This window comes from Schistosoma haematobium, chromosome 7 (genome assembly GCF_000699445.3).
Source record: "Schistosoma haematobium chromosome 7, whole genome shotgun sequence".
Lineage (NCBI taxonomy): Eukaryota > Metazoa > Platyhelminthes > Trematoda > Strigeidida > Schistosomatidae > Schistosoma > Schistosoma haematobium.
In genome coordinates this window covers 18,820,573-18,836,347 of record NC_067202.1, presented here as the reverse complement: position 1 = coordinate 18,836,347, position 15,775 = coordinate 18,820,573, and the positions used below count along the sequence as shown (strand labels likewise).

Genomic DNA, 15,775 nt, shown 5'->3' with positions numbered 1-15,775 from the left:
ATATTACTACGCATTACAATACTTGCACCAATTGAACCACTACTGGAACTTCTACTACTATCAAAACTACCAATATAACATCTGTTATGAACGAAGACCTTGTTAGAGCAAAACATTTCATCATTTTAGAATGTTAAAGATTCCCATTGTGAAATTTAGAACAACACATATAAGCCTTAAAAATACTTAATAAAGACAAATAGACGGGATAGCCATGGGCTCGCCTCTAGGCCCGATTTTAGCTGATCTCTTCCTAGCAAAGCTAGAAAATGGATCTCTCAATGAGACTATTAAGAAACTTGATTTATATTGCCGATACATTGACGACACCTTCACCATCGTAGATCAAAACACTAGTGAAGAAGAACTCCTAGACCAATTCAACAGTGTTCACCCAGAGATCACTTTCACTGGTGAAAGCGAGCATGACAAGAAGCTGAACATCCTTGACGTCACATTAGGCAGACGAAGTGACGGCACACTAAGTTGAAGCGTGTATGGAAGAAACCCCTCTTCATGCCAATATACTCACTTCTGCAGTTTCACACTCATCCGTTACAAGAGAAATTTGGTCAGATGTCTCACCAGCAGAGCAAAAAAGATCTGTACAGTAGACACGATGTATACCCTAATAGTCGTTGTTGTACATAATTGAAAAGGTGAAGAAAAATGTCATAGCCACTTGTATACGACGTAATAGGTAATTGTATGTTCAATCGTGGAATAGATTGATTTCTTGTGTTCAATCTAGTCTATCAGTCACATTTGGGTTATGCTGAACGTGTAATGTGACAGTGACATGTGGTTTGTTCAGTTAAGTTACACAGTGTGTGGAATTATGATCTAATTTGTTATTGGTACCATTACAACAATAGACCGAATCCTTAAGTTGTGGGTATGTCATGATGTGACTGCCTAGTCTATATGATCTTACATGGAGTCACATCATTGTCTACTCTGACTAGTCGTATAATAACAATGCACGATCTAACGTTTGGCGCTTGTAAAGAACACATTTAGGCTAAATATAGAATAATATAATTACTATGATTAAAGACAAGTTATATAGAATAACCACTTCTGAAAGGTTGAGCCATACCGTGTGATTGCAGTCCTAAACATCAACGAGAAGACTCAACCAAACAAGACAAATGAATATTTGCAATATCCTTTCTCATAATTACGTGTGAGTGAGAATAATTATTAAATAAATAGTGTATAATGAAGTGATCATCAACTGGTAGAAAAACACCGAAGTGTTCTTCTTTTTCAAATCTGTCATCTTAGCAATGCTACGGTCGGACTGTTACTACTTTATTCAATCCACACTGTTTTTCAGTCTCACGTGAGTATACGCTCAACTAGTATGGTATTTTGACTGATCAGTTTATAACAATGATCGTTGTAAATTTCAAATAATATTTTCCCGTGGTGAGCCCACATCAAATTGAACATTCACAACGGATTCATTATTGATTGCAATGATCACAAAATCACATATACAGAATACTGCTCATTTCTAAACTAAATGCTGTAAAACTCTTAGAATATAATTCAGCTTTTATTCAATGAAAAAACAATTCACGTAAATATTACAAAAACGATTTCAGTTATTTAATCAACAGAATCGCCTCAGTCGATACGTTAACAAACAGAAAGTTGTATAAAACGTGTTCAAATAATTGAAACGGTTAACAAAATGTAAAGACGTTTTCGGATGAAATACAGAATGAAACAACTCGATCAAAATAATTAAAACAAACGATAAGACGTTTCTGTAAATCATGGTTTGCTCTTCTTTCTCTTATACATCCAAATAGCATAACCGATGCATATGACACAGAAAGCGACGACGACGACTACTGGTATCACGATATACAAGTAACGAGGTGTGTTATTATGTTTACTGTGTCCATTTGTTTCTGAAGTGGTGTTCTGAAAGAGAAACGAAACAGTAGCATTAATACTAAATATCAAATATTCACCGAACAAGGTTCAGTTTTTTGCAGTATTTTTCCGAAATTTCTCTTCAGCGTGAATTTCAGTGATTCTGCGCTTTAACAACTGGAGTCTACAAACTTTCACTATTTGTCCACACATAATATGCCATTTCCAACGGAATACGCTTCATCACTCAAACCGATTTCATCGGTGATTCATGGCAATTTACATTGACATACGCTTTCATATTGGATTTCTGAAGTCACTTTAAGCTCAGTGAGCTCAAAAATTATTATGACTCCATGCATTTGTGTTAAACAACGTTTCTGTTCATTGTTAGTTGTTACCATGAAATCAAAACGTATTCGTAGTAATAAAGTTTTCTTCCGAGTAATCGGATGTATAATGTGGAATATAGCAATGTTGCAAACAATCTATGAATCTGAACAATTACTTACTTTAACATCATAATCATCGCTGTTAATGCAGATATTAGCCTTTTCATACCAGATACATTTCACACTTGATGTTGTCGCATTTTGGCATTTTTCAATGGAATTGTGTATTGAACAACTTACTGTGACAAAAATTAGAGAGACGGCATTTCAAGTTATCAAACAAAAGACACGTGAATAACAAAACGTGTAACTGACATCAGTGTCATCATCAATCTATATCTTGTATACCGTTTCTGCATGTGTAAAGTGCACAATCAATTCGTGGGCTCACTGGCACTGACTATTTCGGAATCAGTGCACGAAAGTCAGCTGTTCTTATGCTGAAAACTGATTTTCAATGTTGTTGATTCAATGGGAAGACAAAGGAAGAGTGACTTTGTTTTTCAAATCATCATTGTGGCTTCCACAAGAACATTCTCCTCTACCTCTTATGTGATGGAAGTTTTCAAAATATATGGCCACGTTCTAGTCTGTTTAACGTCAGTTAGCACATCAGACTCATTGGATTAGTGAAAATAATATTTTGTTCGACAAATACTGAAGGCGATCTGAACACTAATGTATCGAGTCGTTCTTCCAGAATAGGAATGTTATTTCAATAGTCTAGCACATGGTGAACAGAAAAGTGTCGGCAGACACTCACTTTACACAATCATGAGAAAGGAAACAGTCTTATATTATGTAAATCGTCAGTAATTTTGTTACTGTACATATATATCGACTATGATAAATTGCAATTTGAAAGCGTGACTTGTCTACACCTTCGATTTATCGAACAAGCATGACAAAGCAGAGATTTTAGAAATGAAACTAATACCTTCAAGATGATCACAATAACATGTAGTGTTTCAATGATTTCAGTACCTCAAATAAATTGGATATCTTATATACTGAATGAAAAACTAACGAACACCTCCTCGATAATACACAATCTGTCAACAGAAGATAATCGCTTTCGAGCATTAAATCATCTCATCCATCGTTTCGTGGCGTGATTTCTATGTAAATTTGAAGAAAGTAAAGACTTCTGTACTAGTTCAAATTAAGTCCTTAATCATGTGGAATATCCAACAGCAAATCGACGTGTAATTATTAATAGCAAGGGAAGCGTCAACAGAGAAACAATACTGGATATCGTGAAATGGCTAAATAAAATTACACTTGGAATTTATGATATGATGAAACAGAAGTGATGTATTCAAGTGCGGAAATATTCAATGCTGATAAAATAATGTTGAACATACTTTCGATAGGTTTAGGCTTTGCTGACGTGTCACTTGTCATCAATTCTGCAGGAGTTGTTATTTCAGGTTCCCTCACATCTGTAAATTTGGTGAAAGTAAAGACTTCTGTAGTATTTTAAGTTGAGTGCTTACTCATTTGGAATATCCAACAGCAAATCGACGTGTAATTATTAATAGCAAGGGAAGCGTCAACAGAGAAACAATACTGGATATCGTGAAATGGCTAAATAAAATTACACTTGGAATTTATGATATGATGAAACAGAAGTGATGTATTCAAGTGCGGAAATATTCAATGCTGATAAAATAATGTTGAACATACTTTCGATAGGTTTAGGCTTTGCTGACGTGTCACTTGTCATCAATTCTGCAGGAGTTGTTATTTCAGGTTCCCTCACATCTGTAAATTTGGTGAAAGTAAAGACTTCTGTAGTATTTTAAGTTGAGTGCTTACTCATTTGGAATATCCAACAGCAAATCGACGTGTAATTATTAATAGCAAGGGAAGCGTCAACAGAGAAACAATACTGGATATCGTGAAATGGCTAAATAAAATTACACTTGGAATTTATAATATGATGAAACAGAAGTGATATATTCAAGTGCGGAAATATTCAATGCTGATTAAATAAGGTTTAACATACTCTCGATAGGTTCAAACTCCACTAATGTGTCACTTCTTATCCGATGTCCAGGAGTAGTTATTCTAGCTAATATCTGAACTGAAATACATTTTTTTAAAAACACTTAAAATTTTGATTTCCCGTGAATTAAATAACAATTGGTTTCATCATTTCATGTACCGTAAAATTAAGAATTAAACATTTTTGATTACAGATAGAGTGTTTTTCATACAAAATCCTCACAAAACATGCTCTACATCATTACTGATATGGAAAGCGGCCAGTGTTTAACTAGTAAATGAAAAATGATACAATTGAATTTCTGATTCAATTTAAAACATTCTCAGTGCAACATCTTCAAGAAACATGTTCAACTCGGTACAATTCTTTCGACATTTCAAATTACACATAGTCAACATTGAGATTTACTGTTCAAGACTAAGTAACATATTTCAACCGATCAATGTACACCGTTTGACCAAATATTTAGTGCATTGTCTCACATTTAATGACAAAACATTGTATCCCACCGAATCGCTTTCACTAAACGCTTATCTTGAAACTCAGCTTGATCTTAAGACAACACATGATCACTTCAGTATGGCATGAAGATTGAGCATTGTATAAAACAACTATCAGTTACACGTATCACTCTTTTGTTTCTGTTTGAGTAGTGATATGACTGAGGACTACAAGTGGGACTGTTTGTTCTGTGAGTGAATGAGCGGGTGAGTGAGCAAGTGAATAAATCAGTAGATATACGGTCTGTCAAATATTGTCGTTCATATATCGCTGTCTGGATCAGTCCGTCGTTAAATGTATGCGTAAGCATTCTCCAATAGCTATCCACAGTTTTACTGTAATGATATTCACACATCATTGTTCTATCACTCGGAATATTAGGTTAAGATAACGTCAGAAAGTGTGGATCACGAAATTCATTGTCTGTATAATTTATCACAAAACACTGAAACAGAACCATTACAAGTTCATCACAACAACGCAAATGGAATTTGTTACAGTGATAAGGATGACCGTTGTTGAATTAAAAACACATGTACTTTGATTTCAATACAGTGTTCCATTGTTCCAAGGACATTAGACATTTTCATTATTGGGTTTCACTAAGATTCTTTATCGGGTGTAACTACAAAAATTCCATTCAAGAATTGTCAACATATAATTGACGTTGAATATCGAGTATACAGTAATTTTTTGACAGTGATTTTACGAAACGTATTTCGACTTTATCCTTCACGATTATCCCCAACACTTTAAGTGCACTTTGATCGATTTGTCTTACATTCAAATCAACTAATCATTGTAGACTGTAATACAGCTATTGATGATAACTGTGAGCGAAAACTGCAAGTTACTATGTTGACATCCAGATGACCGTGTACGAATGGAAAGTAATATGACGTTAACAGAAAACTGTCGACATGGTTACTCTACATCAAAATACCAGCAGTAAATGTTACCTCCCAACTTTTTTCCGCACTGAATTGCACCTTGAATAGTAGAGGACAGTGGACTTCCATTTAGTTCAGTGGGGATCTGAAAAGTAGTATTGGAAGTATCAAACACTGACATTCAAAAACATTCACACTGTGAAACGATCAACAATTTAAACATTAAATCCATCAGAATATTCTGCAATGTACTTTACGAACAGCTTACCTCCAGAAGACGAAATAAATCTTGTCATAATATGACTGTTTTCGTGCTGTACTCTAAAGTACACTGTTTGTCCCTATCTGTCGCAAAGAGACATCATCGTTTCTTTTGATGACTCTTCAATTCTTATTATTCACTGTTTTTTGCAAGTGGTACATTAAAGTGTGTGTCATTAAATGATTAATAATAGTGTCACATAGTCCGTTTGCACATTACAAAAGTTGAACTCTTTCTGTCGTATTCAATGTATCTTGATACATTTGACATTAATGATACACAAGAAAGAGTGGGTTAATCTATAGTATTTGAAACAAAATTTTATTTCCATTCAATTGTACAACTCACGTTCTCATAATACAGGGATATCTTCCCACCGGAATGTATCACATTAGTTACCTTGGCTATAATACCTGCAAACAAAAGCCTATTGATATTTAGAATTCTTAGGGAATGATGATGAGCTTGTTACTGTTAGGTGTGACACTGTATATGCCTACTTACAAAAAATATCCAATTCAAGCAAACATATACCGTGTTATCTCAAATGTTTTCCTTCGTTGAATTCGTTATAAATAATATCAAGTGGACCTCATGCAAAACATACGAACACAACTTATTCAAAATGAATGTCAGCTGTTAAGTCTTCGGAACCCGAGAAGTATACAATTCTGCGCAATATTTTCTATCATTACTCCCAAATCAATCGACACTAAGAACACATGACTTGTGTAGTGGAGTGTTTGTTCACAAACGGAACTTCAGAATTTAATTACTCATTAAACACGTTTGTAAATCAATCAATCGACTGACTCCGACCATGACATTTACAAAGAACACAGATTTATTTGTTGAAGATGTGAAGTGAATAGTTTCAGACATATTGTACTGAGGATTTACTGATTTTATCGGGCAACAATTAAGAATGACTGTGTCGACGAATGTGGTCCGTGCAGAAAATGGCTTTGTGACGAACATACAACGCAATTTATTTGTTACAATAAACAGACTTCACATCAAGTTCCATTGAAGCCAGTCAACGATGATGAATCTGTGCATCAGTGTTTCCACATGTGAGATGGCATTGCAACTTCATTCATTCATTTATTACTCGTCAAGTCTAGTCTCTTTCAGTCTATGTTAACTGTTCTTCAAGTCATTATCATTGTGATTAATTGATCAATGGATTCCATGTGCAAGTCCACCCTCATTTTGCAGAAGCGTTATGTATTCCTACTTCTGTCAGTCATTGGGAAAAATTGAATTACTCAAACTGAACAGGCAGGTGTGAGCAAACACAATAAGTAGTTTTAAGTGTTAAGATTTCATATGATATCAAATGATCATTCAATGTTCGCTTACTTGTACCGCCAACCCGTATCTCATAATACCATTTGACAGCAATGAAATCATCTGAAAAAAATGAAAATCGAAAAGTGATTTGTATATCTGCATAATGAATATCTACCTCTTTTAATAAATATACATTCTAACAAAAAGTGTATTGGCAGACGAGTTATCACCTTCCTTCCTTCCTTCCGAGATTTGACTGAACTGGTACATTTAAGTGAACAATCATCGTTCGGTGATTGATTGTGTAAGGAAGGGCGTGTGTTTTAATGTCATTATTTTATAAACAGGATAATGTAAAAAGTGTTAAACATCCAATGGTCTACAGATAGCGACCAAGAGATATTTAACTTTCATGAATCAACTAAGTGTCAGAAAAGAGTTGGAAGACGTCAAGTATAATTTGACAGTTCATAAAGTCAATGACTCAAACTGACCTGTTGAACAACATTGCTTAGTGTTGCACGTGCGATCAATTTGATTCATTTAATCTAGAAAGACGTGTCGTGTCGATGAGACATCTTTCGCATTGTTGTTTAAATAAACTGGATAACAGCTCATTTTCACTCAGCAACCACATCGCTTAATTTATAATTTCTACTGAATCGATTTGTGTTTATTTTGTAGTGAATCCCTGTGTTTATTTGATATATGAACTTGACGGTAATGAATACGTGCTGTGAACACAGGTTCTGGTACCGAATCACAGAAACAATATAATCACTGTGAACTGGTCAGATTTCGTGTAATAATCAAGCTAAATACTGAACCATTTATGCACAACAAGTGTGTGAGAACAAACAAAAGAAAACATTATGGGATAATAGAAAAACTCACTGTTTTCTACCATCTCATTTTCAGGCAAAAGATCGCCGTAAACATTATTAAATATATATCCGATGTATTTTTCTCCGAATATTCTTATATAGCCTATGTTTAATGAAAACATACAATTTAATTGAAATTCTATAGTGGATGAATGAAATAGTTTGAAATGAACTGGAGACAAAAATGAATTTCATGAACTGTAGTTTGCTGTAGGACATCGAACGTTCGATAAGTTCAACAAGAAGAAAAGGAATCTATCAAAAGTTTTGAATGTTAGAAAAAGCAAAAAACTGATTCATTGAAGAAATTTTTTCAAACTTGATTCATGGAATGAATTGTGATTAAGAAAACTCAATAACAATTTTAAGTGAAAGAGAAAAAATTATCTTACCACCACGATGAATCTCAAATCTGGTGACGTTAATGCCGTAATATTTAAGCGAAAATTTCGCTTCAACATCCTGAAAGATGCAAACATAAGAATTAGTAGTTCCATTACAAAATGTAGTCAACTCACCTGATTAGTACTAAATTTTTTAAAATTGTCACTGACAATTGGATACGTCTGATATTGACTAATTTTTCGTGAGTAATAATAGTGATGAGACTGTGTATGTGCATTAGAATCTGACTGTATACTTACATATTTATACGAACCGTTTTCCGAAATCACATTTTCATATGTCGCTAATTCACGGTTTTCGCAGATATCCTGACAGTCGCAGAATTTGGAAAGTACGATGACCGATATCAACAGACTAAATAGAGAAGTATATCTAAAATGGTTGATATGAAGAAAACAATGTTATCTCGTTGAATCAGACTGAAATTCATATAGTACATACAATAACTTCGTGTGTTCGGTCAAAACTCACCTCATCTTTCCGTTCAAAATAGTATAATTATCTTACCAGTACTTGTTAGGTTTATATAGATTTTTCAGGTGTATGTTTGTTTCTTTCTGATTCTATGATTCAAAGTGACCATTGCAAAGATCTAATTTCATAAAATCATCTCTTCATTGTTAACCAATCATTTCGCTAGATGAACCCATTATTATCCAATATCTTTGTAGCTATCGAGGACATAGGCAGATATTTATCCACCATTGGTTGGAATTCCTGACCTCCATTGATGAAAATGCTTATGGATATGATTGGCAATACTTTATAATAAGTGATTGGTTTATTTGTAGTTCAAAATATATGCTCATGTGTTCACGAACAAACACTTTGTTACGTGCAATAATCTGTTAATTGGCTGTCAATGACGCATTAATTTGAATTGATTGGTTTAAATCAAAGTGGCACAAAATATTTCCATGGGATGTCAAAAACAACACTTTTACATTTGAACTTTATTTCGATTGAGAATATGAATCGAACAATGTTAGACTATTACTGAAAACCTGGAAGCGCTGAACGACTGTTTCATCCTAGTGTGAGACTCCCCGACAGTGGGCATTCACGATCCCGCACGCAGGATTCAAACACAGGATCTTCGGTCTAGCGCGTCAATGCTTAACCTCTAGACCACCTAGTTGGCACTTAACGGTGTCGGTCTCTAATTTCAACAAACTCACGACGATGTGCAACCACCCACCGTTGTCTGAGTTAGATACCTGTCTCTGGCTGGAAGGAATAGCTCGACTAGTCACGTTCGCTCACAAGAACTCTGAGAATTACCAGAAGAAGCTAGTTAACAGTGAGCAAATGATAATCATCAAGGTAGGGTTGTGGGATTGATAAGTTTTTCAAAGATATCAGAATCGACGTATGTTAGATAATGGTCCAGTGCTCTACGTTTCCAATGATAGGCTAATATTCATCGACACATGATTTCAATCGAGAGCTTAACAACACCATACTGCGAATATGGTTGCATATAATGATGATTCTAGAAGAAAACGACCATTAAACTCACTTCAATTTAGATAGTAAATGGTTACAGTGCATATTCATAGCTGAAACAAGACTAACTATGAATTGACTGCCAAAATATTTGTTTTCAATTTACTTGCTTTTCACAAAAGCAGGAACGTTTTGTAAAATGAGAATTCCGAGATGGTGGAGAAGATTTGTAGCTCAGGTGGATGATTTTGGTGGTGTTTAGTTCTCTGAGCTGGATGGTTTGGTCGTGGAGCTTTCATCGTTCTTCTGAACGACATCATCAGCACAAACTTCAGATAGAAGTGAAGTGTTCGAATTTCTCCATATGTGTTTCACAGCTTGTTCTGTGCACCTCGATGTTGATTGGTTCTTGTTGACCTTAAATTTATCATTGTTTACTTCTTTGTTTTGGTTGTGTCTCCCATTGGTTTGATTTTTGTTCCTATATTTATGCATGATTTTCCTGATTGGTTGATAAATTGGATTGATTTCAATATGTTTGTTGATTGCTGATTGCCCTGAGTGCCAAGCTTCTAAAAATTCTCTGGTGTTTTTGGAGTTTCCTCTGTCTAAGATTTCTACATTTTCCCAATCGAATGAATGTCCGTAGTTATCCACGTGTATTGATATAAGTGAAGAGATATCATGGCGTTTGACTGCTAATTGATGTTCATGTAGGCGTAGGTGGAGGGGGCGTCCGCTTTGTCCGATGTAGTGTTTGTCGCAGTTGGTACAATTTATTTTGTAGATGATGTTTGATTTGTTCTCCTTTGTTATTTCATCTTTTGGTTTGCATAGTATTGATTGTAATGATTTTGTTGGTTTGTGTGCCACACCTATCCCGAAGGTTTTCAGCAGTCTCGTTGTGGTTTCTGATATTCCTTGTATGTACGGTAGGGTGATCCTTTTGTTGATTTTTGTGCTTGATTTGGGTTGTGATGCTGTGTGCCGTTGGTGCTTTTTGATGAAGTTGATTGGGTAGCCATTCTTTTGAAATATGTCCCTCAGGTATTTCTCTTCATTTTTCCGTGCTGCCAGTGTGTTGCAGTGTGTCCTCGCCCTCTTGAACAATGTGTGTACGCAGTTGATTTTGTGAGCTCTTGGGTTGTTGCTGTTGTAATTGAGGATTTGATCTGTATGGGTCGGTTTCCTATATACTTGAGTTTCCAGTTTTCCTGTATCGGTTCTAGTGATTAATATATCCAAGAATGCTATTTGGTTGTTTGACTCTTGTTCCATTGTAAACTTGATGTCGTTGAAAACGTTATTGATCAGTTTGTATGTGTTTTCCAGTTCATCCATTTTGACGATGACAAAGGTGTCGTCTACGTAGCGAATCCAAATTTTTGGCTTGATCACTGGTAATATCGTGGCTTCTAATCTTTGCATCACTGCTTCTGCGATCAGTCCTGATATTGGTGATCCCATTGGTGTCCCTTTTGTTTGTTCGTAGATTTTGTTGTTGAATTGAAAATATGTTGTTAGGCATAAATCGATGAGTTCCAGTATACTTTTAATTTGAAGCGTCGTGTATTTGGTGAGATTTGTGTCGTTGTTGAGTAGCAGGGATATAGTTTCTTTTGCTAGCTGTGGTTCAATTGAGGTGAACAGTGCTGTTACGTCGAAGGATATCATGAGTTCGTCGTTGTTGATTTGAATATCCTTAATTTGGTCCAGGAATTGTGTTGGGGATTTGATGGAATGTTTGGCTGAATCTACTAGATGTCTCAGTATTCGTGAAATTTCTTTTGACAAATTGTATGTTGGCGTTCCGGGGAGTGCTACTATTGGACGTAGTGGGATGTTTGGTTTGTGTATTTTGGGTCTACCGTAGAAAGGTCAACAAGAACCAATCAACATCGAGGTGCAGAGAACAAGCTGTGAAACACATATGGAGAAATTCGAACACTTCACTTCTATCTGAAGTTTGTGCTGATGATGTCGTTCAGAAGAACGATGAAAGCTCCACGACCAAACCATCCAGCTCAGAGAACTAAACACCACCAAAATGAGAATTCCATTCATCTCTGTTGTGTGTGAGTAGATTACTGTCATTTACATAAACACATAATTAGAAACCTATATTCATTATTCTAACAAAGTTTCATATCACGCCCACGACACAATAGACAATACCATATGATTTGAATAATTAAATATAATGAGGTGATAGATGAAGAGAAAGTATAATCATTGAAATTTCTACAAACAACTGAGGTCATCAGAAATATTCAGATGTTTTACACTACTATTTCAGTGTTTTTTTCAAAAGAATATTTCTTGTGAGACAACGCATATTAGATGAGTAGAATTGAAGTAGATGCGATGATCATGTGCAATATTCAACTAAGTGATCTTGACTGAATCGTCAAGTGACAGTCTCTAACCCGATTATGTTTGGGTGGACGTTAGAAGTACATGATGTGTTCAAGCCAAGTAAAGACTGTTCATCGAGAATAATGTGTTCCTGTCGACCGATGATATCTTCTAAATCCGTCCAATCATATTTTTCAGTTACCAAACACATTGTGGTCTCAAATGAAGTACAGAAGTGAAACATGAATGCCCGCTTGATCGAAGTACAGAAGACGAAGTACAAATAGATAAACCAACAAGCAATCAATGATAATCATTATGGAACTGAAATCATGCTTCGCTGTATCATAGAATATCACTAATTGTCAAAAAAACTAATGAAGATGTTTCATGAAGATACTTATCTTCTTGACAATAAATTAAATTTTTGGTTGAGATCATCAACTGACTGATGTTAGACGACCAATGGAAACCTGGAAGCATTGAACAGCTGTTTCATCCCATTTGGAACTCCTCAGGAATGTTCATCCACGATCCCGCTAGCAGGAATCGAACACGCGGTCTTAAGTCTGGCGCGTGAACGCTTAGCCTCTAGACTAATGATCTGGTATCCAACGGTGTCAACATCTAAGATCAACTAATTCAATACTTGATATAATCTATTATTTATAATGTTTTAAAGTTTATTTTGTTTCTTTAATTGAATTAGCCGATGTAATTTAAAAAGTAGTAGATATGTACTTCAGTGTGCCTTGGATCTTGTCAACTTAACTAAAGATCAAACTCATAATCTATAGAAATGAACAAAACGTTTGTGAACATTAGGTAAACTTGAAATTAGCATCTACTATCGATCGGTAATAGATAAGAAATTATCCATAAACAATCGGAAGTCAACTCAGTTATTTTTAGTATAAAAATCATCAGTCCGAAACCTAGTAGAGTGACAAGTGAGTCCTAGTAATGAATTTCACACTGGATCAAAACAGCTAATCAATTAATGAATTCACGTGTAAAAGTAAACAATGGAAAGGTTTTAACCTAAGGTGGTGGTTGAAGGTAGTCAACAGAAAACCTTGGACCTAGGTTTTGTGCTAGTTGGCACTCGTTAGCATGGTATACCTGTAAATCAACATTAATATATAAAGCCTGAAAAAGCTCTAACTTCGTTGAAGTCATAAACTGGTCGATGTTAGGTCAAAATTGAAAACCTCCAATCACTGGACGGTCATTTCAACCTAGTATGAAACTCCTCAGCAGTGCACATCCACCATCCCGAACGCCAGAATCGAGCCCATAATCTTCAGTCTCGAAAGAGAATGCCTAACATCAAGATCACTAACTCACAATCCAACGACTTTAATGAACACCTTCAATCAGTCCACAATGAAGCGCGAACGTCTTCCATAACCTTTAGTCAGTAGCTGCCTCACATCTGACACGATTGAACCGCACTGGTTGAAACCTCTCACTAGAAGTCTTGAAATTTTCTCTCGAAGCTAGTCACTAGTGAGTACATGATGATTTTCAGTATCGGGTTGTAAAGACTGTTGAATACCATCAAAATCATGAACCGATCAACTTTAGACCACCATTTAAACCTGGATTTTAACTGTTTGCCTGTACAATCACTCCAGAATTTCAAGATTATTAGTTTTTAGTGATACGGAATTTTATTCATTTTGAAAAATATATTATCGGATATTAACTGATCGTTTAATGTGGTATAGTGTATTATTGTAGTCCTTACGACCAATGGAATTCTGATCAAATCATATTGTGATCAATAGGAGGTATATTATGATCGAAGGAAGAAATTTCAAGGTTCACAGATTTCATGACGGCGTATATCCGTCAAGAAAATATTTTTGTTTTCTGAGGGTGAATGATGCTCCACATGAAATGTGAACCCATATTATTGAGTGAATCAATCAGAAATGTTATCAACTGGGTGATTGTGTAATGGTTGCCCTATTTTGAAACGGAAATATTTTCAACTAACCAGATCCTCTTCCAGAGTTACTGCCGGTCCCAAGCCCGGGTAAAAGAGGAGGGTTGGGTATAGGGTTAGCTACCCCATCCCATGGAAAACTAACTTGCTAAAAAAACTCTAACCGGAAAAAATAATTCAAACCATTTAAACTCTGCCCTTGGAGTTAGAAGGTCTTCATTTAGAAGAACTATGACGTCTCGTGTTGATGGCCGACTTCCCTCGGAAGTCACACAACCGATGCACCTATTAACAACCAGCGTAACATGAATAGCGACTGGAAAGAACTTGAATGGATTGTCCTGGGTAGGGTTGGATGGAGAGTGCTGATGGGTGGCCTATGCTCCTCCACGAGGAGTAACAGGCGTTTGTATGTAAGTAACAGCTGATAGGAATACATGAAATAGAATTAATTCATTTTATTCTATAAGCTGTTTTGTTCTTGCTCTGTGTTATGATATTTTCAGTGATCGTACTCTAAGTAGTAAACAACATCATCTCATTCGGTCTGTAGTGACCTACTTTTACAGAGAGAACAAGATTAGTTTAGTGGAACCAATCTTCTCCACCATCTTATGTTAAATATTGATTTCAAATTCTTAGATTCGTTGAAAGCAAAAACTTATTACAATTGATGATTATCAGTATAGAGTTGTGAAGGTTGTTGAACTTTATGAACCGATCAATGTTAGATCAGCACTAAAAATCTGTAAGAATCGGATGACTGTTTCGTTCTAGTATAAGACTTGTCGTTAATGCTCGTCAACCCTGTAACGGGTGCTTATCTATAACAGTTCATGTAAAAATGATAAAGAAGAATCATGCGTTTAGAAAGGAAATTGTGTTTGTCTTGGTTTCTATGAATTAGATAACATAATAATGGTGATTCTATTGTCTCAAACAACACAGTCAATACCAGAAATTCAGTAATTAAGTAGACTTATTGAAATTGGTGTAATTAATTAAATAGAACTAATGAACATTTGATGATCAGAGATCAAATTTATATGTAATATACTCTTGTGGGCCAGGGTAATGTTACATTGGTTTTCAGGAGGACTATACACCATCTAGTCTTTCACTTGACAACCCATGTAGAATCCAAACTACGGTTTGGATGTTGAAAAATAACCAACCGAGGACCTTAGACACGCGCCTTTTCCCGTCGAAATCAAAACAAGTAATCGGGTAAATAGCGGCTCTAAACAAATATTATCACCCGGCTATTCAACCAATGATTGTTCAATCAATTAAATCAGTCACAACAAATGAACGTTATTCTATCCTGACTGGATAGATCACGCACAACAGGAGGAACAAATCAATATGGCTTCCGCCAAGAACAAGTGTCCAGTAAAACAACGCAGATGCAGTTCAGGAAGAAACACAAACTTAGTGAATGCGTAATAAAAACAAAAACTATAACAAAAAATACAAATATTAACAATTCAAATGTAATCAA

The 15,775-nt window shown here is 35.4% G+C and overlaps 1 protein-coding gene across 1 annotated transcript; it reads right to left on the bottom strand.

Annotated features, from left to right (window-relative positions):
* Nucleotides 1–1,203: 1,203 nt before the first annotated feature.
* MS3_00009758 (uncharacterized protein) lies at nt 1,204–10,380 on the bottom strand. Its single transcript, XM_051218158.1, has 11 exons — nt 10,067–10,380; nt 8,762–8,876; nt 8,636–8,725; nt 8,510–8,579; nt 8,128–8,220; nt 7,303–7,353; nt 6,289–6,353; nt 5,748–5,823; nt 4,288–4,365; nt 3,644–3,721; nt 1,204–2,518 (listed from the first exon to the last, which is right to left on the bottom strand). Exons 5-11 carry the CDS (start codon nt 8,138–8,140, stop codon nt 2,376–2,378), a joined length of 504 nt encoding a protein of 167 aa, XP_051064603.1. The 5' UTR covers nt 8,141–8,220; nt 8,510–8,579; nt 8,636–8,725; nt 8,762–8,876; nt 10,067–10,380; the 3' UTR covers nt 1,204–2,375.
* Nucleotides 10,381–15,775: the final 5,395 nt, after the last annotated feature.

Excerpts from the sequence above, each read along its gene's own strand:
- MS3_00009758 (XM_051218158.1), bottom strand. Across the intron at positions 4,366-5,747 it reads GTGCGGAAAAAAGTTGGGAG|TTCAGATATTAGCTAGAATA; the intron begins GTAACATTTACT and ends AATGTATTTCAG. Across the intron at positions 3,722-4,287 it reads GGAGTTTGAACCTATCGAGA|ATGTGAGGGAACCTGAAATA; the intron begins GTATGTTAAACC and ends CCAAATTTACAG.